The following is a 26071-nucleotide window of genomic DNA, read 5'->3' as shown; positions in this document are numbered from 1 at the left end:
ATGCATGTAATTGATTTTTATTAATTTAATTTTTTGTAACATAAGTATTTGTTAAATGGAAATATATTAAGAAAACATGAACTTGATTACAAATCGAACGTGATAAGTTTATTAATAAATGATTGTTGATATAATTATAAACGCACAACGCATAGGTGTTTATGAAATAAATGTCTGGTGTGTTATTATTATTATTATTATTATTATTATTATTATTATTATTAAATATCTAGCGCTTTCTTTACACGATCGATGATACTGTTAATAAAAATATTTTTCTTACATAATCATTATATTTTCTATTTTATTGAATCTAATCTGCTCACTAATCTGTCATATTTTAAGAACACGAAAACAAGTTTCTATTATTTTCTTCTGTTGCTTACTTATGAAGTGCTATTGGAGTGGCTCTCCATGTGCGATCACTTGGACCATAAAGTTCATTGTGATATGTGAAATAAAAAAACTTTTAACAAAAAGAAAACCGACTTTAAAAGAAAAACTTTTCCAAAACAAATTAATATGCACTAAAAAGTAAAAAAATAACGATAATATAATGTAGTTAAAATTATTGTTATTTTTGGAGTAGATGTCCTACAATGAACAATCAATCATTCTTATACTTGACCTCTGGAAAAAGTCATAATTTAGAGAATTTCATAATTTACAGAAAAAATCGCACTTGAGCGTTTGAAGGGATCTCTTTAGAAGAGGCTCATGTTCCATGGAACACAATGACCATTGTCACTTACATTACTGACTGTCTTGTGCATGAATGGGACCTTTACTATTTCCCGCATAGAATATTTAGAAATGAATATGTATTTTGGACAGATGCGAGAGTAGAGAAGTTAAGATAAGAGAGTAGCTTAGCTAAAGCTCCGAGAACGCGAATGAGTAAAAAATCAGCTATAGCATAGAATATATTTCCGAGTTCTTTAATTTTCGTTCACTGAGGTTCAATTATAAGTTCAGTAGTTTGTAAGTAATACTCCAAAAATATTTTATTTAAAAAAAAAAATATCATACAAAAAACAGATGTCATAATCCAAAAAAACAAATTATTTATTTTTCTTAATAGTACGTTGTTTTTCTGCAAATTCAACTAATTTTGTTTCAACATGTAATCCTTTTCGACGTCTCACTGAATCCATATACTGTCGTGCACGATTAGCTGAATCTGCTTTCTCACCAAAATGTAAATACTCTTCTTCAGTATTTGGTGTCCAATATGGATCAATTTCAATTATCTGTAACAACACAAAAAAAGTATTATTTAGAAAAAAAATGTTTCTGATTAAAAATAATTATTGTCCTGAATCCCATGTGGAGTGAGTGAGTGAGTGCACTGTGTTTATTGCAAGAATATTAAAAAATTGTATATAAAAGAAATAAACTTTTAATTTATTAGTCTGCAATTCCAAGTTCTAATAGGTGTCATACAAGTTTAATGAAAATATAATTAGAAGAGCGGTTGCAATGTAAAGAATTCAATTTAAAAAAAAATATCGCCAAGATAGTTTATAAACCACACCATTATGTGTTCGCGGGCATTATTTATTGATCCATAATGACAAAATTATGGAAGAATCTCATTAGCGTTGGCCTTTCGACTAGATCTGCGAGCGGAATAAAATTTTTAAAGCGAGAAACTCGAATATATATTTTGCTAGTGAATTGCAAATCACCTAAGGTTCTCAGACAGTGAAGCTAAAAATTGCAATAGTCAACTACGTATTATGAAAGTTGTTTTATTGTGAAAATGATACCATTCAGAAAATAATTAATTGTTTAATTGTCATGACACGATACGGAAAGAGCGTCAAGGTTGAATTATTTGTCAATACCAATTTTGGGAAAAATTCTGCCTTAGTCAATCCAATGTCGAACCAGTTTCGAAATGCAACGATTTATAATATTTTTATAATGAAACCAAACTTTTTTTAATTTCTTTATTTAAAATTTTGTGTGTACTTTATAATTCAAAGTATCTTATACATGTTCAATATCTTTTTTTTATATTAACACACTAGCAGTGAACTATCCGCTTCGCTCTGCAACTTCGATTTTAAATAAAAAGATTATTGTGTTATAACCTTCACTTCATATGCCGTCATTTACCCTCCTTTTGTTCACAATTTCCTTTAACCTCTAAAATTATCAGTATTTCTCTACTATATATTGCGTAGTTTTAAAGATCTAAGCATGCATAGGGACATAGGAACATAAAATAATTTTGCTTCTTTGATCTTGATCACCAACTTTTACGTTTGAAATATATTTGATGCTCAAGACTGAGTATTCTGACCATGTTTAAAATAACTTGAGACAAAAGAATCTCTCGATCAGAGTTTACTTAAATAAATGTATACGTACGCAAAGCCACCATTTGCTGACCAGCCTTTACGTGTAGGATTAGTTTAAGTTTTTTGATTTTGCTTCAAAAAGTTCATGAAAAGGTGAAAATTTCATTCAAATGGTTGTTCAACTAAAATAAGTTTCAAAATCTGCGATAGAGGCACAATCGTTTGTAATCTCAGTGGATTTTTTTGTAACTTCTTCGTATACTTGTCTTTATAAATAAACTATTAGTGAGTTACTTATAAATGTAAGTTTCAAAGTCACTTAATATTTATATGATAGACGCAAATACTTCAAAGATTAGAATGAAGTCCAACGTCTGTTCCATGTTTTTAAAACTTGTTACTAAGAAGAAAACAAAAGAATAATTATTTTAACTAATCCCCCTAGGATTTATTATGGTAATTTAAAAAGAGACACACCTTCTATAAATTCTTATTGTTAATCAATTTTTTGCTTCATCAACGTAAAACAATTAATTATTCTTTAGAAAAACAAAATTGATCTAAAAAAGGTATTATTTTCCATAAAAGACTACAACTAAGAAATTATGAGACTTAATAAACTGACTACGGACCATAAAAGTACTACAACAAAGGCATAAAGAGACATGTTATTTTATCAGAATGGAATGTTTTGCTATTCAGAGTAATCACTTATTTCTTGGCGTCATATAATCATTACGATATATTCCTATTTCTTAACGATCGAATGTTAAGATGTCGTATACTCACATGTATTTCAGAACTAGAGTTCTTTACAATTTTTATATAAAAATTAATACTATATACTTTAATCTAGTTTCGTATTAAGGATGTACGAGCGCCAGGGCAATTTTTTATATAAGTCTTGAATTTGTTTTATATGAAGTTGGGTTATGTCAAAATTAATTCTGAAAATCTTAGAGGGTTTTGCCCGATTATCTAAATAAATTAATGACTTCAAAAGTAGACATATTAAACAGTAGACATATTATTATAATTTTTCAAGATATATTTTTTTAAATAAATAAATTAAATTTAGTCTGACATTTCACTGTGCCTTCTTTGAGCATTATTTTGAACCATCAATTAAAGATTGCTGTTAAAATGGTAAAAATACATTTCATAGCCATCTGAAATACTCAATGAATTATGACTATTTAATATTTATTTTAAAAATTTGAAATCTGTACATATATTGTAACGTATGTAAAACAATCATTATCCCTATTTCTAGTATTATGAAAGGGGGATAACAGTGTAGTCTTTACTAGCCTTTACTTTTAAATCCAGCGAAGCGGTCGGGTATCAATCTAGTGTCAATATAAAACTGAAATTAATTTTTTTAAGCTAATATCAAAGTTTGAGATAACAAATAAATAGCTGTTTATTTTCAGATGTATAAACAATTGAAAATTGCATTCCTAATTTTAATAAGTTAAATTTAAATTTTTCTTTTATAAAGGATGTAGTTACTAATCTATTGACGTATAACATTAATTCTATTGAAATTAATGGTTTAAAAAAAGCATTCTTCATCAAAAATTTTGCATTCGTAAAACATATAATTACGTAAAAATTGAATTGAAATTTTTGTACTTATATTAATCTAATCAAAAAATCTTTTAAAAAAAGTACAAATATAAAATTAGTTTTTGACATCGCTTCCTGAATTAAAGTGTCTGAATACTGGGTGTTGCAAAATTTTATGTATAAACGAAATATGTTTCGTCTTCTTTGCGTACTGTAAAACAAGCGTATTATTTCTCACCTGCTCCTTAAAACTGATCTAGTAAGTGTCAAGAAGAGTTTTTTTAGGGATGCTATTATTTCAGTACTACTACCCTCTTTTTGATGTCGAAATATCATGCTTTTCGTGGTTAAAAAAGTGCCTATTGTATATATCATATTTCTATTCTTAATATTAATATTTCAAACATGAAAAAAAAACTAAAACTCATCTAAATAAAAAAACATCTTAAAAGGGTGAACAATTTCAACGTAGACTCATTTTGTGCAGTGCAAAATAACTAAAATTTTGAAACATCCGATATTTCATGACTGTAATTACTATAAATATTTGCTAACCGAATTGGAATATCCTGTAATCATAAACTCATTAATATAAATGAATTTATAAAAAAAGATAGAAAAATTTTCTTGGTAATGTGGTAATATATATAAATTACTTAAAATACTTATAATTAATGAAATCTCAAATTCAATTATTATTATTATTGTTAAGTAACAATTATAATCGATTTGACAAATATTCTTAAAAAAATTTGGTAAGGAAAGTACTTTTAGAGAGGTGCTTTTTGATACTGTATGCTTGAGTAGAGCTCTGAAAATGTGCATATAGTATTCAGAAATTATAAATTGCAAGTGGAAACAAACAATTGACTTATTGATTGATTTAATTGTCGAAATACCCTGTATAGAAACTGTTAATTGTCAGTTTAAAAAACCAACACAGATGGCGGCCTTTCAACCGCTTCTGTTTTGGTTTTCGAAAATTACGGAAATATTTCTAGAACTTTTCTTCGTTTTTCGAGAATCTTTCACAATACCACTAGTTGAAGCAACCTGCAAATTTTCAAGTTCTTTCATAATATTTTATAAGTTTGGAAAAAATATACAACTTGTAAAAAAAAAACCTTACAGAAAGAAAGAATCTCTTAGGGATTCTGTCTTGAAAACTGAAGGTCGAATTGAGCTTTATTTTTGCACTCGGAGCTTCACCTTTTTGAGATTAAAAACATAAATCGAAATTTTCCACAACTATCCAACCCTCGGCACAGTGTGGTAGAGTATGATAATAATTTGAGCTTCAGTTTCGAAAAGTTGAAATTGCATATTTTCGAATGAGCTATACATTATCAATATCGGATCATTTTTCATGGAAATAAAGGTATCTTAAATTACGTCAGTCATTTTATAATTTAATCTGTGCGAAATTCTGCACAGAGCAGTTTAGTTGTCTGTATAAAGAGTTCTCTACCGTAATTAAATAAAAATTTAGTAGATTTATTTAAAAAATTATATTTTGTAAAATTACCTCCCAATGGCTGAAGACCAATTGTGGACTTGCAAGTCCTGATGTCTGTTTTCGTATTTCAGTAGCAAATTGAAAACTTTCAACAACAGGTAATACAGCTGTTACAACAAAATTAGCGGACCCTTGTGTCATGTCACCAGATAATATACGTCCATTTCTTCGTCCAAGTACTGCATACATTTTTCCTATTAACAGAAAAAAAAACCACTCGAATTAATCAAATATGACTCATTTGCACTTTCATATTTTAATAAAAAATTAATAATTGTGCTATTATCAATTTTATTACGCAATAAATTTGTGTACGTTTTTATGGAGTGATAAGTATAATGCACATAGAGGGTTTTTCATTTAAAATGATATAACTCAAAACTTTAAATAAACAAAATTTTTTTCTTATTTGAAAAAGTATTTTATGGCAATTAGTGTGATATGACATAATATCAGCCAAATTTCCTTACTTTTAAGGGCAATAGATCAAATCTCACGTTTCGTCGACGTTCGGGTGCACAAATTACCAATCTTTTATATATCACACAATCATAAATCACACCAATTGCCATAAAACAATCTTTTTAATCCCCGAACTAAAAAAAGGGGTGTTTGACCGGTATGTGTGTGTGTGTTAGTCTGTCAGTGGCATCGTAGCGCCTAAACGGATACACCGATTTTCATTTTTTTGGTTTCATTTGAAACCAAAACCGAAAATCGATTCATTTTGGAAAAGGCATGACATATAATTTTAACATATAAATAATTACAATGAAAATGAATGGTCAAACAAACCTTGGCTCAATTCATTTGGAGAAGTTAAATGGTAAAATAGTTAGGTAAATCAAAACAATAATTCAAAAGAACAAAGTCAACTCCAATATTTCAATTACAATTAAAATATTTCCAAAAATTTGTCCCAAAAAATGGTAGCTCTCTAAGTATCCTTTTCATGAAATCTGATATCCTTGACCATCACTTTGATATTGATTAAAGAAGGAGTGTTATAAGTTTAAAGTGTTTATCTGTGCGTCCGTGTGTTTCTAAGTGACATGGTATCCCTTAAACGGTCGAACCGACTTGATTGATACATAGGTTTCCAAAAATCGGTTTAAAAAAAATAAATCACATTTGTCGGGGATTTTTTAAATTTTGTAAATTTCACTTGTAAGTAAAATGATTATGATATGTCATTGAACAGTTAATTATATTATCTTAAACGTAAAACCTTTTTTATACTACTATTACTGATAACATTAACCCTAAAACATTTATTAAAAAACAAAAGTATTCTAAATATAGAAATAATACTATTATAAATTTAAAAATAGCAGTGGAATTTATGATTTGGATAAAAATTGTTTAATTTACATTAATTTCGGAAAATTTCATTTTTTAACTGATTTTCTAAAAAATATGCAGTTTTTTTTTATCACAGGATTAAGCTTTAATTGAAAATATAAAATCCAGTCAAAACAAGAAAATATTTCCTCCAGAAGTTTGCTTGGAAATACTTCATTCAAGAGATATCGATTTGTTTAGTTGTAGACCCGAAATATTTCAATATCGAAATAAACTTGCATGCAAAGCAATTCGAATCGTAAGACTCAAAGTTAAATAATAAATCTTTAAAAAGTTTACTTTGAATTTTTTCATAAAATTTTAGGAGAGTATATCAATGCCGCCCAATTAGCTCAGTTGGTTAAGGCGTAACCAATTTCGTCCGTGGTATGCTTAGTGTAGCGGGTCCAACGTCGCAACAATATTTATTTAATTAATAGTTGTGATGGGCTGGTGTAGTGTATGGTTAATGCATGAAGGAGCTACACTCAGCCTCTGAAATTGAGAGCAGGATAATTGAAATTAGCAACGGAAAGTGGGTAAAACTCATATATGGTATCATCACAATGGGCTCTATAGCCTAAGTGTGTCCTTCGTGAACATCCAATAGAACCTAACCTAACCATTTCTATGATACTAAAGAACATTTTTATACCATGCATATATGTAATATGCAAGGTATACTAAGTTTAGTCCCAAGTTTGTAACGCTTAAAAATATTGATGCCACGCACAAAATTTTGCTATAGGTGTTCATAGAATCACCTAATTAGTCCATTTCCGGTTGTCCGTCTGTGGACACGATAACTCAAAAACGAAAAAAGATATAAGAAATTTTTACAGCGTACTCAGGACGTAATAAGTGAGGTCGAGTTCGTAAATGAGCATCATAGGTCAATTGGGTCTTGGGTCCGTAGGGTCCTTCTTGTAAACCGTTAGAGATAGAACAAAAGTTTAAAGGTAAAAAATGTTCCTTATAAAAAAATAAACAACTTTTTCGTAAACATCACTGTTTACCCGTGGGGAGCCAATTAGGCGGCAATTTTATAGTATGTACCATACTTGAATATCATTTATGTATGTGTCACATGCATGTATGTGTTATGTGATAAAGAAATCAACACTGACTATGCATGGTATTTCAACAATTAATTCAGTCAATTGTTTGTTTTCACTTGTTATGTAAAAAAAATTAATTTCTTGTAAATTATAAATGGGAAACCCTTTTAAGGTATGATAGACCCAAACATTAATACTCTTTTCAATTTTGAACTAAGCAAAGGAGCTAAAGTAATTATCATAATCAATAAATAATTTCTACTTCTTCTGTAGTTACTAATTGAACAATGTGACCTAATTCATAGGACATTGCTCGCCACGTCTATAATATATATGGTTTATTGTATTTCGACTTTTAAGGAAATAAATATTAAAAATAAATCAATCATTTTTTTCAATTCATATTATTAATGTCCTTGATAGAAATTAATACAAACAGTAAACTACTTTTATTTTTCCACTATAGAACCATTATTCTTGCAAACACATAAATTTTTGTATGGATAAGAACAATAATACAATGTTGAATTTATTTGCAAATTTTATACCGCCTGCGCAATAACACATTCTCTTTTGCGACGAGATCAAGGTATTCTAGGTTACAGAAAACAAAGAGAACAATAATCACATAAATAACGAATGCTTCTGTGTTTAGTACGATTATACAAAAAGTTTCGTTAATCATGAAGGTGGTATTTTTGGATCTAAGAATTTTTTGATTTTATTGTTTTTAAATCTTAACAAAAAAGAAGATTATAATATGAGTTGTAAGTGACTTCCTAATTTCCGAGATATCCAATTGCTTGGCTCTTTCTTAATTAAAAATTGTTTGTCTGTTTCGTTTAAAATGTGCTTCAAATGAAGAGTTTATAAGAACCAGTTGTGATCAAAATTAACATGGTAATCTAATTTTATCACTTATTAAGGTAGTACTATCGCCAAGGCAAGTTTAGACTTATGTTTCAAATTTTTTGTACCTTATTTTCAACTTTGATGCTGAATTTTGTTATAACTATATAAAATTCTTCGATATCTGTCATGATTTCCGAAATATCGAAAGCTAAATAATTAAACAAAATTTTCAATTTTCATGATTTTCATGATTTTCAATATTTTGAAAATCATTCCAGACGAAATCGAAAATTTTTATTCCTACTTTTCGTCTCGTTTTACTGTAATATAGTCACTTCTTTTAGGTGCGAAGTTGATTTGAATTTTTTTTAATTTTTATATTTTATTAAAATTAAAAAATAAAATTATTATTATTAAAATTTTAAGTCTAAATAAGGCTATTTAGCTCATTAAAATTTTTTGGTATCTCCTAACTTTCATTTTATAAGTATAACAAGTAATCCTAACATGTAATTCCTTTAAATATAAAGATAACACACAGTAAATTTTCCTAGATTGGCCAATTAAAGTTTAAAGGAATAAAATAAATTCACCTTGACATTGATATACGCTGAATAAATAAATATAACATCTGGCTATAGATAAAATATGTAAGACAAGCCCTTCAAGGACGATAAATTTTACTTATGCTGTATAAAATCTTTAAGTATAAAATTTTTATTGCTTATCTTGATCTGACTTTTAACACTTGGATTTGAAAGAATTCTTACACATGAATTTAAAATATCTATGTTTAAATAATAGAACAGTCAAAGTTTGCAAAAACAAAAAATCGTCTGGTCAATTTTAGAACAAAAAGTTTCTTGTAGAAAGATAAAAGAACAGTAAAAATTTAAGCCTCCCTCGATTGGCATCCCAGGTTTTCACGTGTCAAATCTATTTAACAAAGGCATCAAAGAAAGAAGTTTCTACTGTATTATTTAGCATTTTTGATTTTTTCATTATTTTGGTCGACACTCAAAATTATTACAAGTTTATTGAAATATTTGAATCCATAACACTATTAAATTATCAATTTGTTCAGTTTTTACATTCCATAACACACTAGTTATTAAAGTTAATTGTTTAGTTTTGTAACTAGTGCAATGGAATGAAAAAACTGGACAAATTGATAATTTAATATTGTTATGTATTCAAATACTTCAATAACCTCGTACTAAGTATGAGTGTGGACCAAAGTAATGGAAATGCGATATATGTCATAAAAATCGATATATGAGTATAAAAAATAGTTTAAGCAACTTTTTTCGATATCTCTATATTAAGAATCAGCCCTATTTGTCAATTTGTAGTAAAGTTCAGATTTCGGTTAAGTATCTTAAAAAATGTGACGCATTACCCTGTATGACTTGAAAATTTCAAATCGATATTCCTATAAATAACGAAAGCCCTTCAAGGACGATAAATTTTACTTATACTGTATAACATGAGGGTGTCTTAAATGCGAGACACTGTATATGAAGGGTTTCATTTTCTACATTCTTAGGTTAGGTTAGGTTATATTGGCTGCCCACGAAGGACACACTTAGGCTATAGAGCCCATTGTGATATCATATATGTGTTTTACTACCTTTCCGCTGATAATTTCAATTATCAGCTCCTCAATTTCAGAGGTTGAGTGTACCTCCTTCATGCATATATCATACACTACACCAGCCCATCACAACTATTAATTAAATTAATTTTTTTGCGACGGCGGGAATCGAACCCACTACCCGATGCATACCGAGGTTCTACATTCTTACTTTTTTATAAATTCATCTTAGAAATTGAAAAAAATTATGAACAATTTAAGAAAATCACACATTTAAAATCGAAAATTGGTGATGATCCATTAACAGCGAACGTGAATGAATCCTGCTTGATAGAGAGAGATACACTTAATTTTATAAAATGTTACAGTTAAATAATAATATCAATACAGAAATTGTTTTTTAAATCGTTTTAAATTATTATTCACTGCACAAATGTGTATAACTTCAGTGTACTGCAATCATATACATATTGTATTAGAGATAGTGTAAAATTGATTGAGTCGAATTGTTATTTGAATTAGTATAGAATTAATCAAAAAAAGTGACAATCGATTGAAATTTTGGACACGAGTTCTACGAAAAATTGAAAGTAACTCTGTTTTGGATAAACCACTTGAGTTAAAGATATCGGCTTAATTAAATTTAAAAAAGTTAAAGTTTCTTTTGTTATGATTATGATAATGCAAGAAAAGAAGCAACTAAAAAGATACAAACGCATGTTGTATTATACAATAAGTGCAATTATTATGCAATAATTTACATACTGCCCACGGTGTTAAGTTGGATAACAATTTGTCATTCGTTAGAAAGAATGGTAATTCCATTTTTACCAACCGAGCTGGTGTGAATTAAGACTAGTTTTTCCGGTCTAGTTTTTGCTTAATTCTACAATTGAATACCCAATACCTTAATAAAATTCCCAAAGAGCCCTCGCATTTTCATGGACGCAAAATTTCTGTTATGAGCAGTCGGTCTGATATCACTTTCGTTGTAATTATTACTCACTAAGATAAGTGAAACATGACCTATTATTAGAAACTGTCCTAACTTTTTTTCATGATAAGAATATAATTTGATTTTTATAATCACGACATTAATTCCATAAAAATTAAGATTGCTTAAGATATAATTAAATGCATGTTGTAATCGTTGTTTTTATCAACATTTAAAAAAATTGTAAACAGATACACCCAAATATTTGTCGATTTATCATACATTTAATTTTATCCTTGATAGGATAATTTTTAAAAAGGTTCTTTTTGTTGTAAAAAATACAGCAAGAGTTTTCCGGTTCCGGAACGATCCGGGAGACATTCTGCATGCGGTTTCATCGCTACATTGTTTTCTTAATATGAATATCTGTGCTTCTATTGATCGGATTAAGACGAATAAAAAAAAGAATTGATTGTTCAGAATTTCTGCATCAAATAACCTCACATTTTCTAAAAAAAACCGCTAGAAAACCGCTGTAACCTCACATTTTGAACATTCTCTGATAACTTTTCGACAAATGAAGGAATTCAGTTGAAATTCTGGAAAAAGATGTAACTTATAATCATAAACAAGGGTGGTAAATTTTAGACCGACAGTTCAGTCAAATCATTGGACTTTAACTTTTGTTTTTTAAATTGGAGGTTTTTGTATGTTCTTTCGGATAGTGCGAACGATTTTTTTTTCAAAACCTGATTATGAGCCAAAACATTCCCAAACATTAATGCAAAAACTCGAAAAAATGGATTGATTAAGCTAAATGCGAAATATTGTTTGATGATATTTGATAACGACTAGTAAAAAATAAAAACAATCAAAGTGATCCTCACTCTAAAACAGAAGCAGTAAATCTTCTCATTGATATAAATTCATTTATTTAAAAAAAAATGATGCGTGTCTCATGTGTTACGACTTACGATGGCTCGCACATGATATTTATTATAAAATAAAATAAATATTATGTATATGTTGTAAATGTAACAAGCATATATGCATTCATTTATACAAGAATGTTTACAATGCTGTGTAAATTACAAATTAATGGTGTATTTTGATTATTATAAAAAAAATAAAAAAATAAAAACTTGATTGCTCTGGCTACTACACTACTTGTATAAGGTATATATAAAATCGATTAATGGCGCCATAAGGTCACCTTCATATATAATAAATTAATAAATATAAATGAAGTAAATAATATAATATAAAAGCAAAACAATTTTCATATCCCACTGCAATTTCGGAATTGTTACTTTTTGCAAAATGTCTAGACGAAACGTTTATAAAACGTTTGGTATTTGTTTTTATAAACAAGTCGATAATATTACGAGTATGCGGTTTTTTTTCTTCAAATTTTCAGAAATAACAATTTTAACAGTCGGGATCCCTTTTATTGTAAACGTCATTGATCTTCCAGTTTAATTTTTCCCCTGAAAGTAAAATTTCTAAGAAAATAACGAAATTCTCTTCTAAGTTACAATTTTCTGTGATCATTTGTTTTGTAAGGATTTTCTTATATGCATGTAACATTTGGTTAAAACCCGACCGATTTACGTGGTTATTAGTTATATGCATTTATTTAATTTTGATTGGCAAAAAAATGCTAGAAAATTGGTTTGCAACAAGTTGCAATATAGTTTACAATCAACAGCTATATCCATATGGGAAGCCCTTGAGATTAATATTGAGAGACATATCATATTTTTGCTCGAACTAAAACTCGAATATTAAAACTCGAAATTTTTCACATTTTAATATCGAAAATACTATCGTAATTTTTAGAATAGAAATGTTGATGAAATGAAAATAAAATGACAATCTGATAATATTTTCCAAATCTTCTATATTTAGAAAGAAATCGATATAATTATTAAAAGTTACACTTTAGAAATAAAGTACCCACCCAGTGTTCTACCGTGTGGTACATTTAGCAATGCCCACAAGCCCACAGTTTGCTACCATTTAAATAGGAGTCTATCAAATACACGATTTCTTTTTTCCATATTTTTTGTAACTTCATATAAGGATTCAATAATTTAAGGTATAAAACTGTTTAGAAATAAATTGTTAAAATGCTTAAAAATTGCTGTTTTGCAAATGTTTGACAGGCCACAACGGCTTATCTTCCTTCATACATATGAGTGAAAGAATTAATCAGGCCATGTACATCGGCAGCCATCAAAGGTAATTTTGTGTTGTTTGAACTGTTTAGGCAAAATGATAATTCTTAGTTCTAATCATTTGATGGTTTAATCCGTATTATTTTTCAACTCGTCTTTTATTTGCCATTTTCTTTAAAAGAAATTTTTAACAACCCAACCCTGAAAATGTACAAAAATGCAATCAACTTTCGAAAGCATTGGATAAATGGAGTGCAACTTAGAAAAAAACAATTTTTCAATCCTTTCAAGAGAGAAATATCTGCAATTTTGTGTGTTTTATGATTTGTGCTTTCTATGTGTCAAGATTCCAATTTAATATACTCCAGTACCTTAATAAATTACACATAACTCAGAACCTTAATATATCTTAGTGCCTTAATTAAAAACATCTTACCACTCGCAGTTTGATCGATTGAGTCGACAAAATATTTGTTTATGAGCAGTTGGTCTGATAGTATCACTTTCGTTGTAATTAGTCAGTAAGATTTATAAGTGAAACATGACCTATTAATAGAAATTTCTGTCATACCTTTTTTCATGATAAGAATATAATTTGATTTTTATAATCACGGCATGAATTCCATAAAAATTAAGATTGTTTAAGATATAATTAAATGCATGTTGTAATCTTTCATTTTCTGCAAATTTTCGAAAATTGTTTACAGTTGTTTATGTTATTACACACCCAAATATTTTCCGATTTATCATACATTTAATTTAATCCTTGATAGGATGAAAATAATAAACATTTTTTAAATATTTTAGAATATCTTATTATAAATCGACGACCGATCCACAAAACAATGTATGTAGTCCAATAAACAAAGATATATTATCTTTATCAGTTTTTCTTAACTATACCTCAAGGAGAACTTTTATCAAATAAAGGAATTTACTTTTTAACACGCTTTTATTAGCTTCATACATATGTTCTATACAACGGAACGGATGTTCTTCATACATACAATGTACAACGGAAAATTTAAGCATGATTTTGACCCCTTTCGAAACGTCGGATTAACTTAAAATTTGACATACTTATTAAAACCGATGAATATACAATAATTTAAAAAATTAATTTGATTTTCCTGACCAAAATTTTCAGGATTTGCGATTTACATATCTGAAAATACAGTGCAACCTCGATATAACGAATCTGAAGGGAACCAGTAAATATTCGTTATATCAAGTAATTCGTTAAACTGAGGTTTGTTATATTGAGGTTAAGTTGGTCTAAAATTCGTTATAAAGAGGAAAAAAGTGTCAGAACCTCTCGCGACATGAATTACATACTATGGAGTATACTAACTGTCATATATTGGTGGGACTTTATACGTTATATAAAGGTTTTGAATTGACGAATTTCGTTATTTAGAGGTATTTAAATTTTTTATGTAGTTGAAAATTCGTTATAACGAGACTGTTCGCAAAAAATATTCGTAATGTAGAGGTATATTTTATATTGACTCTTATGGACAATTCAAGGGGATTGCGAAAAATTTGTTAAATCGAGGAATTCGTTATATTGAGGTTCGTTATATTAAGGTTGCACTGTATATACATTTATTTGCGCTCCCACCATATTTATACTGAATTTTTGATAAATAAATAATAGTCTAAAAAACTAAAAAACATAAAATAAAGAATAGTTTAAAAAACTTAAAAACAGGATTTTGTAACTAGTGGAACTAAAAGGTAGAAAATAATTTCTTTAAATTAGAAAAAAATCAATTTATCGTAAAAAAGCGTGGGGTGCTCTTTAAGATATTTTATAATGACTTTACTTATACCAATATTTGTCTATAAAATATTTACAATAATTTTTGAATTTAAAGAAATTATTTTCTACATTTTAGTTCTGCTAGTTACAAAAGCGTGTTTTTTGTTTTATAAACTATTAATTATTTACTAATGATCTTATATCAGTCAGCCATGGAACCAGTATCCAAATTTTATAAAACTCCTGAAATAATTCCTATACAGAAAAAATCGCTCTACGTCAAAATATAAAAAAAATTTTACCATATTAAAATTCAAAATAAGCTCTGGAGTGGAACTGGGAATCCTTGATAAAATATCCCAAAAAAAATGTCCTCGGGAAACAAAGTTCGTGAAAACCATATGGAAAAAAATTTAATAAAATTCCGTAAAAAATATTTCATACCTTTTCAACCCGAGTACATGTAAATAGTTGTTGAGTCAATTTTTTGTTTAAATTAAAAGCTATTGTGATCTTAAGATTCTAATTTAACTAAAAGAGCTTTGAATATATTTTTTATTAACAAATATATACTACGTTCACATGTTTCAATTATCGTACAAATAGAAGTTTTATTTGAAACTTCGACGGTAAATTATACACGTATTAACTCTAGTTACTACCGTTTTCGTGTTTGTATATGATAATTAAATGTAAAAATATGTAATACATTTGTTAATTACAGCATTTAACTATTATTATGATAATTATATCTAATAAATTTTAATTAACGTTTAACACAACCATTTACTCATCTTTAAAGTACCTCCTTAACTTATCATCGCACAATCGTTGTTTTAAACTTACATGAATGTTTGTTTAAAAAATAATGTAATAAAATATCTGAAATTTATTTTCATTTTAAAAACTAAAGCGTAGTTATTTTTCCTATAAGGGGATAGTAGACATAGTCGTTTTCCTTAACTCTAAAAATTCAGGCATCAATCTGATTTTTTTATAAACACTATTTTTTATCACATGAGTACATGATTAGTCTATATGTTTCCCGACAAAAAATATAATATTATTATTAATAACTTCGCATATTTTCCACCCTCCCCCCACCTAAAATTTACAGAATTGATTAAACTTAGTATATACTAAGTTTACTAACTTTATATATAAAAAAATCTAGCCTTTTATCCCAAATTGTTCGGCCCTCGTACATCCTTAACTAAGTAAAGTTATCGAAATGTTATAAAAATTTAGAAATGTTTAGAAAAATATCTGTTATGGTTATTTAAAAACCTCCTCCTTTTTTGTCGATTAAAAGGAGTTCTAAACTTCATAGCTAGAATGGGGAAACTTTAGAATGTAAAGCGGTAAAAAGTGTATTACAGGTATTTGAAATTACGAAATGAAATAAGTTAAACGATACTATCAGTATTTAGGCAATATGTCATTCAAGATACAAAAATAAATTGCATAATTTGAAGGGTACAAATTCTTTCTCCTCAAAATTAACTCAATGATGTATGTTAATTGATAACTTTTACACTCTACAGTCACTCGAAGTTAAATTATAATATCAATGAAATATCGTTTGAGCGAGTCAGCTTCCCAGCTTTTGAGGGTGTCGAAATTTATGTTTTTCACGGATTTTAAAGTTTTGATGTATTATACTGTACCCCATTACCTCACGTTAATCAGCGATGCAGTGCATAAATTTATATTTTCGACGAAATAGACCTAAAAAATCTTCTATCGTAAAAGCAACATAACGAGAGGTGTCGTGGGACACCGGTAGAAACTATATTCCTTTCCTACCTTGGTACATTATAAATGTAGCACTTAGTTTTTTTATTTACAAGATATTTTTCTGAAAATTTAAGGTATTCATTTTGGAAGTCAAATACTTGTTTGATTCTTTAAAGAATTTAATTTTATGGCTACTTTTAGTTTTTACTGTATGAATTAATTGTATTATTAGTTTAAAAAAGACATACTTCTGATTTAGTAGTCAACCCAATATGTACGTTTAGTTTGATCAGAATATTTATTACGACAAAACATATCAATTTCATTGTATTTACTTTCAATTATCTCTGTTTTCTTTAACTTCTGATAACTTTCACAACTCAATATTATTAAATGATAAAACTTAAAATTTTGACAAAAGATACACATTGACAATTATAATAATATTTTTGCATTTTCTCAAAATTCATGGCAAGTTGAATCAATTGAACAAAATTTAGTTTCCTAGGTAACCTAGATGAAAATAGTCGGCTTTTGATGTCCTTTTTGTTTTGTTGAACTTCTTTTGGTTTTAACTACCAATCAGCAAACAAATCAGAACGATAACGTTTGATAAGGAACATACTTCCAAAAGTATCCAAATATTAGTATATTATATCCGAAATACATGTAAGTCAAATCTCAACTATTAAGACTAAGTATCTATGTCATCTTATTTGATTAAATCTCATCTCACCTTCATGATGTGATTGAAAAAGATAAATATCCTGGAATTCAAGTCAATACACTCACACACACACACACACATGATATATTAATAATATTAAACCTTAATTGTGAAAATGAGTATAATACCTGGGGCTGGTAGAGGTAGTCACTATAAATTACTTACAAAAAAAAAAAACAAATTTATATTTACAATATGCCAACAAGAAACATGTAATTTAATGAGAAATATGATTTGTTTTTACGTCTGTATATAGAGTGAAATATACAGGGTGGGTCATTTCAAACGAAAATAACGCTTCAAGCATCAAGAAAGCATTCACAAAATACAGGGACAGGAAGCATCCAGTCGAAGAATAGTTTTACACACACAAAAATTTATGATTTGATGTTTGACATTGGCTTTGAATTTAATCTAAAATCGATTGTGGGTGATAAGAGATTAATTTAATTAGAAATTATATAAGTTTTCATACCGTTTGGTAGTAATCGTTTATAGTTTTAACTTTCTATTTTTACGAAATCTAGTTTTCGAAAAAAATATTTGTAAAAATATAACTCCCTTGTTTATAAAAACCAACTTTTTAATTGAAAGTTTTCCTCTATCTATTAGAATTATAAAAAATTGCACATAAGTAAACACTTAATTTAATACAAATGGATGGATTTCTGCATTTAATTTCTATTTGATCTTTTTAAGTTGCGAAAATTTTTGATCAGAAGTGTTTGGATTTAGTAGAAACAATTCCAATTTAAGGAAGTGCATAATATCTTAAAAACGGATAATTGTTTTATTCATTAATTTTACGTACATACAAACTTTTTTGGAGATACAGGAGCAAAAGAGCTTCTTCTATAAAATTTATCTAAATATAGAGGTAGTGTGGCGGGGATTTTTTTCTTATTTCTTTTTTTAAACGGAAATGAATTACATGAATTTAAGTGAGGTAGATTTTTTTTTAAATATCTTCTTGTAACAAAGATGATTATCCTTTTAATTCTTGGATAAAATTATTATTACATATAGATGTAACACATGTTAAAGGTCATACATTATAACGTAGACAATATTTTTGTCAGAATATTAAAAAATATGCATACACATGTAAGGGAATAGTAACATTAGTTTATAGTTATTGGTGGTATCACAATATTTCCGGTGGATAGCTCTATTCAATACTGTGCTAAAAAAGATACTATAGTATCTGTTTTTATACTATACCAGAATTATAGTAAACGCCATACATATAGGAAGATCTACTTCAGGCAAATACAATTTTTTTGTAAAGAAATTGAACCAATTACGAAAAAGGCAAAAGGGTTTTACTTTTTAGTGCCTATTGATTTGTTTTGGAACAGCTTTTTTTGAAGTCGGTTTTATTTTTGTTAAAAGTTTTTTTATTTTTTGTAAATCTGAAGTACCTACACTAACTAATTTGTCACTAAAAAAAGAATCATCAAAATCGGTTGTGCGTGATATTGAGTTATTAGTCCATTTGTTGCGCACAGACTTAACGCAAATTTAAGACTTATGTGGTTTCCTCGTGGATGCCTTTATCAGAACTGAACCAAATTGAAATGGGACCACACGAGAAGCATCAGCCTTCAAATAGAAAAAGAATCATCAAAATGAGTTTACCCAGTCGAAAGTTCTAAGGTAACAAACATGAAAAAAAAATACAGTCGAATTGAGAACATCTTCTTTTTGGTTTGAATATCGATTTGAAAATTTGCACACACAAGGTGAACATTTTTTAAGATACTTAACTGAAATCTGAAAGTTAATTGAAATATTTGAATACATAACATCATTAAATTATCAATTTGTCCAGCTTTTACATTCCATAGTATACACTAGTCATAACAGTTTATCTTTTAATATTATAACTAACGTGCTATGAAATATAAAAACTGGACAGATTGGTAATTTAAGAGTGTTATGTATTCAAATATTTCAATAAGCTTTCAGATTTCGGTTAAGTCTCTTAAAAAAATGTAATCCTTCACCTTGTATGTGCAAAATTTTAAATGGATATTCCTATAAATAACGAAAATATGAGAGTGTTTTCATCTTAAATGCGACAAACTGTAATTTAAAATTACGTCGGCTGAGTATAAATTGCGTAAATTTGAGATCATGTATTAAACAACAGCTTAAAATAGAAGTTAATATTTAAATTTTAGTCAACTTAGTTTTTATAAATTTTTATTATGATTTTTATTTGTTTTTAATAAATATTAAAGATCGATAAAATATTTCATTGTATTGTTTTAATTTATTATAAAATAGACAGTTAATAACAAATATTAATTTGATCAACATTTATTTCTCAATTTTTCAACAAATTTTTGTCCCAATTATAATATTCGATTGTGTACAAACAAAATCAACTGAATACTAACTTAATACAGATCGAATAACTGAGTAGCTCCTTGAGACAAAAGATTTATATGATAGTATCATTTAACATTTAATAGAGAATATTTTTTATCTTTGTTATTTTTTAAATTTATTTTTAGATATATGTGTGAGGAATAAAAAGAGAGAGCCATATATAAATATAATCATATACAATAAGAAGTTTGTCCAGGTATTTGTACATTAACTTTCTTATTAAACAGACCAGGTGTGATTGCTACCGTACTTCGCTTCGTTTCTTTGCCTCCCTACCTGCCCGCACTAAAAAAATACAATGCTCATTCACAAATTTCAACAATAATTTTGAATTACACGATCTAATTTTTAGTTTGCCTCTGTTTCGGAAGTAATGGTTTTGTTTTGGACTTATTTTTATAAAATTGTTATAAGGGTTGGGGCATAAAAGTCAAGTATTTATTATCGGGAAATATTCGATAATCAGAAAACGGGACAGTTTATGCATTTTTTAAAACACATTCCTCATAATAACTCAGAACATATATTTTTCAGTTTTTGGGTGTAAAAGTACAAACCAACGCTTTATAACCTCCACCTCTCTTGATTTCCCTTATAACCCTTCCTTAACACCTGAAGGGATTGTTTTACGCAGTTAAAAGATATGCACAATTTTCAATTTAAATTGTAAAATAGTCATAATTCATTGAGTATGTCAAAAAAGGTGGCCATGGTTTGACATTTACTATTTTAAATTTATACATAAATCTTTAATTTATGGTTCAAAATCATGATCATAGATCTAACCCATCTATAATCTTCCATTAGAACCATAAAAATTTCTATAAAAATTTAAAATAGTAAATATCAGATTTAATTTAATTTTTGTTTTTTAATATATCTTTATAAATTATAGCTCATGTGTTATTCTGATGTATGAGCAATATTGCTGTACAGTTTCATTAAAAAACATTCGCTGGTTTTTGCGTGAAAGCGTAACAAACAAACAAACATCGTTACTTTCACATTTATAATGTATAGAGACTTTTTTAAAAGTGGCGAGTTGGTGACTGCTTTACAGAGTGAATTCCAAGGAAAAATTACAATAATTGATTAAAAATTGACCGAGATATAGTCATTTCAATCTGCCTTTTTTCGTATTTCATCCCTTGTTCGCATTTTATTGTAAAAATTATTGTTTTACTCAATGAAAAAAAGGTATTTTACATTTATTATTTAGGAATATTAATAGGAATATAATTTTAATTTTCCAAATAGAAATAAGTTAGTCTACCGCTTTCAGATGCAACACATCCTCACCCAAATACAATTTTTGAAAGAAATATCCAACACAAAGCCGTCCTAAAATTAAACGAAAACGTACCCAGCCAAGTCGCCTACTTAATATTAAAATCAGTTGAACAATCAAATTATACCTAAAAAATATTAAACAACTGACTCTTTAATTGTTTTTAAGCGGGTATTATTTATTTTAGCCCTGTGGCTTTATCAATTTTAAATTCTTAAAATATTTTCCAAAACAAAATTCCATATATGATAATTCTCTTCAAACATCATAAGTATCCACAGCTTCTGGGTTTAAAGATTCTTTTTTCATCGTGAATTATTTTTTTACCAAACATCGAACAGATAACAAAATATTTCTATAATTACATACAACAGACACACGTTTTAAAAATTTGAATAGCATTAAACAAGCTTTCTATATATTATTTTAAATAGTGAGATAACTAATTTTTGTAAATCAATATTACAAACAAATATAACTAACAACTATAAAACTGACCACAAACAGTATACAAATACTTTTTATCTTTATCATATGATAAGAATTAAAATGTATTTGAAATAAAGATAAAAAATGGTTTTTATGAATGGTAAACCATTCACTCTAGTTCAATATATATTTATGTGTCTAAAGACGTGTATATTGCTGTTGGCAGGTACAACAAACACATACATAGATTTACCTGTACACATATACTTGTTCATGATGGCTTGGTCAAGCATCTATAGGACCAAGAGGCTGTATAAGTTAACTCTATTCAAATATACATAATATTTTGTGGTCATGAATATTCGACTTTCACGTCATTGAAATATTTTATCAATATTTTGATTAAAACGATGATTTTGTACTTTAAATGTCTGACTGATGTTTATTCTTAAAATGATAGTTTGTTCTATGATAAGCGCCACTTAATAAAAATATACTCTATATATGTGAATCATTAATGTTTTTGTAATGATTCATAATATATAATCAAAATTTTTGCTTCCAGTTTTATCTCAAATACCTTTAAGATTTATTTTTATTTTTCAAATTTTTTCAAAGTTGTATAACGTAGTCAAATGTGATAATATGAATTTACTTCATCGCAATACAAGAATTTTTTTTTTATATAGGTCGAAGGGAAGGATTAGAACTATCCACACTCGTGGAGCAGAGGCCCATTGTGAAACTCCTAAATGTATTTTATCACTATGTTCGCTGATTAATTCAATTAATCAGTTTTTGTATGAAATTGCCCAGCAAAGCGAGTGGGTATCTGCTAGTTATTTATATTTATACAGTTCTTTAATGCAAAAGTATCTATTCAAGATACAGTAAGTGCTCACGTGAAATTGATCAGTGAATGTTTATAAATTCTATTTTTATCTTGGTGCTAACGCTGAAACTTCGTTTTTCTCTGATAAAAAAGGTCCACTAAGTAAAAAACCATATGAAAGAATACTCAATGACATTGTTAACAACTTGGAATTGGTAGAAAATGATACTAATGACTTAGGAATCATATTTTTCTCTAATACGGTAGGACAACTTAAGTTAAAGACCCATAGGAGGAGACTAAGTGCCTGAAGATTTAAAAAATGTTGAATAAATACAAGCCTGAGGATTTTCCAAACCTTTTTTTTTACAAAAGACTAGGTCTCTAAGCATATAACCACTATCCAGTTAGTCATTTCAGCTATGGGTGTACCGAGTTCACAAAAACAAAGAATGAATACATTTTACGATTATTTTTTTGTACATTTGGATACAAAGATACAATGAATTCGTTTCGTTGCAACTTTCGCTCTATGGACTCATAGGTCTAGACGATAGGCATAGAACTAGATCCAAGAACTAGTGTCATGGCTTTCTCTGCAGTTGAGTTCACACTTCTACACATGCTAGAGTAATCCATCAAATTTAATTTACCGCAATCCTGGAAAAATGGAAAATTTTAATCTGCCACCAAAGTTGATCTTTATGTCTTTTTAACGGAAATGGTATATACTCAGTGTATTCTAGTAAGACAATCCAATAAGCGCTACGTTAGATCGACAGCAATTTTTGGAGTTTATTCACACGCTTTTATAATTAAGAAAAAAAAGCCTTACGATTGAGGACGCGATCTTGACAACAGTTTGTCAAATCACCATTACGGGGACGGAATAAATAATGAACTATACTAATGTGATGTCATTTAACAAAGTTGCTAGAGAAAATCATTGGGAGAAAATCTATGTATGTACGATAATCGTTTTAATTGTACGATAAGCGCATTATTTTTCGATTATTAACTTTTTTTCATAAAATGACTACGTGCTTTATAACATGAGACAAATGAGACTGAAAATAAAATATAATTAACAAGAAATAATTATAAATAATTAACAAAAATGATTCACAAATTGGTATAATATTATACTTTACACATAACTAAAAACGTGTATACGCCTGAGTGGAATGCCTTGACAATATTAGACACAGTTGCTCCATTCATAAGAGCTCCAGCACGTTACAAGCTGCAGATATTGGAGTAGTGGTAAAACTCTCCGAGGAGTAATCTTAATTTTATAGTATATTTCTGTAGTAGTATTAACTGTTCAGTCGTTGGATACACAAATCTTAAGAATTCATCCTAAGATTTTTATTTTGAGAGAGTATATATATCTGGGTTTCTATCAAAAATTTATATTTATATTTTGTTAATTCTCTTGTTAACGTTAACGTCAGTGATACTAAACAATTCCAAAGTGAAAATTCCAAGTTATAAAATAATTTTTTAAACAATTTACTAAACAATTTTTTAAATATTTTATTTATTTTTTAAAATAAAATAATTTATATATAAACATATTGAAAATGTGGCAGAACGAAAAATTATCAAGGTGTTTTATGTGCGCCAAAATTTTACTAGTTTTTATTACATTCACAACAGCGAATCGATTACCTTTAGAAGTGTTTCAACATCATCCTGAAAGACCTGAACATATCTTACATCATCATCGACCCGATAATCTATTAATACCATCACATCGAATTAAACCAGAAACAAAAGACGTTCGAATATTATATCAAATTGGGGTGAGTATTTACTATTTACAATTCATTAATACTGTGTCAATATACTTCTAGTCTAGACATTTAATTATTTATTTTTAAATGGAAGCCCCAATGCACTATGACCTATGAAATTATTTTTATTGATTAATCCGATTTGATCATTACCATTTTTTATTTGACAGAACAATACACTCATTAAAATAGTACACCCGGCATTTCTCAATTACACATAAGTTTCATATTGTAGTTTTATTCGGTCATTTATCAATTAATAATCATTTTTCAAGGTAAAATTATATAATATTTTTAAGGTTAATGAATTTAATGTTAAAGTAAAACTACATTTTTATCACTACGAAATATAATGATAATATTGATAATTAAAACCATTTATTAAAATGAGAAAAATAATTAATATTTTTATCATAATTTTATTAATTAGTTAATTAATATCATCATTGTATTCTTATTACTTGATTTGAAATAATTATTCTCAAAATATTTTAAGCTGCAAGAGTTCAAATTTATAAATTTCGTTAAAAGAAATAAACTCACTGAACTCACTGTTTATGATTATTACAAGATTCCCTTCGCCAAGTGAACCCGAAGTTTTGTATTAATAATTTTAATGCCCTTATTTTCTAAATAATTATGACTGACGTTTTCATATTTATATTCTGACGAATATAAATATGAAAACGGATTTTTTAGCCAATAAAATCATAATTAATTTTAAAAGTAACAGTGTTTTGAAGAAATTCGTATTATTACAATTAGTTACAGGTTGGCTGATAAGTCCCCGGTCTGACACATAAATGGCGTCGCTAGTATTAAATGCATATTATTTTTATATAGTACCAACCTTCAAATGATTCGTGTCAAAATTTGACGTCTGTAAGTCAATTAGTTTGTGAGATAGAGCGTCTTTTGTGAAGCAACTTTTGTTATTGTGAAAAAAATGGAAAAAATGGAATTTCGTGTTTTGATAAAATACTGTTTTCTGAAGGGAAAAAATACAGAGTCCGGAAACTCATTATCAAGCCAAGTTTTTGCTTCCACTGTATTTTTTCCCTTCAGAAAACAGTATTTTATCAAAACACGAAATTCCTTTTTTTCCATTTTTTTCACAATAACAAAAGTTGCTTCACAAAAGACGCTCTATCTCACAAACTAATTGACTTACAGACGTCAAATTTTGACACGAATCATTTGAAGGTTGGTACTATATAAAAATAATATGCATTTAATACTAGCGACGCCATTTATGTGTCAGACCGGGGACTTATCAGCCAACCTATTATAATGTACGTGTTGTATATTTTTAGCAATTATTTGGCATAGTTAGTGGCGGATTTAAGAAAAAAGGCCCAGTGGGCCAAATCTATAAATAAGGAGGGTCGCTTTGTTTTTTTAGTCTTTGTTTATGTACTTGGTACCTTCTTTGTATTGCCCTTTCCAACAAATTTGTCTTTCTTTCCCTTTTCTTTTAGTTTTCCTTTAGGAACTTCATGCCCACTTGTCGCACCCTCTTATACAAATTATACTCTCTCCTTCTTATTAGTCCTCGTAAATGCACTCAGGGTTCCCTTGTGATGCCCTAATTCGAGGGTCCAGCTGCTCCTTTTCCGCCCCTTAAATCCACCACTGGATATAGTCTTAAGCAACCCTAATAACATTGATTGATATGTTCTTATTTAAAAAGCGCAGCCTTCTAAACAGCGTCTATGTTGAATGCTGTTGGATTACGTACACAAAAAAGTTGATTCGCAAA

General features: G+C 28.1%; 1 protein-coding gene across 1 annotated transcript in view; it reads right to left on the bottom strand.

Moving 5' to 3' along the window:
* Window positions 1-1046: 1046 nt before the first annotated feature.
* The window catches only part of LOC123297318 (elongation factor-like GTPase 1), a 221284-nt gene continuing 196259 nt past the window's right edge, over window positions 1047-26071 (bottom strand). The window contains exons 2-3 of the mRNA XM_044878929.1: window positions 5401-5585; window positions 1047-1250 (exon numbers count right to left, since the gene is read on the bottom strand). Coding sequence (XP_044734864.1) covers window positions 1062-1250; window positions 5401-5585 — 374 coding nt within the window. The 3' untranslated portion in view covers window positions 1047-1061. The remainder of the gene's footprint in view (window positions 1251-5400; window positions 5586-26071) is intronic.

Source organism: Chrysoperla carnea, chromosome 4 (assembly GCF_905475395.1).
Source record: "Chrysoperla carnea chromosome 4, inChrCarn1.1, whole genome shotgun sequence".
Lineage (NCBI taxonomy): Eukaryota > Metazoa > Arthropoda > Insecta > Neuroptera > Chrysopidae > Chrysoperla > Chrysoperla carnea.
The sequence above is the reverse complement of the archived record's forward strand: the minus strand, read 5'-3'. Positions and strand labels throughout refer to the sequence as shown.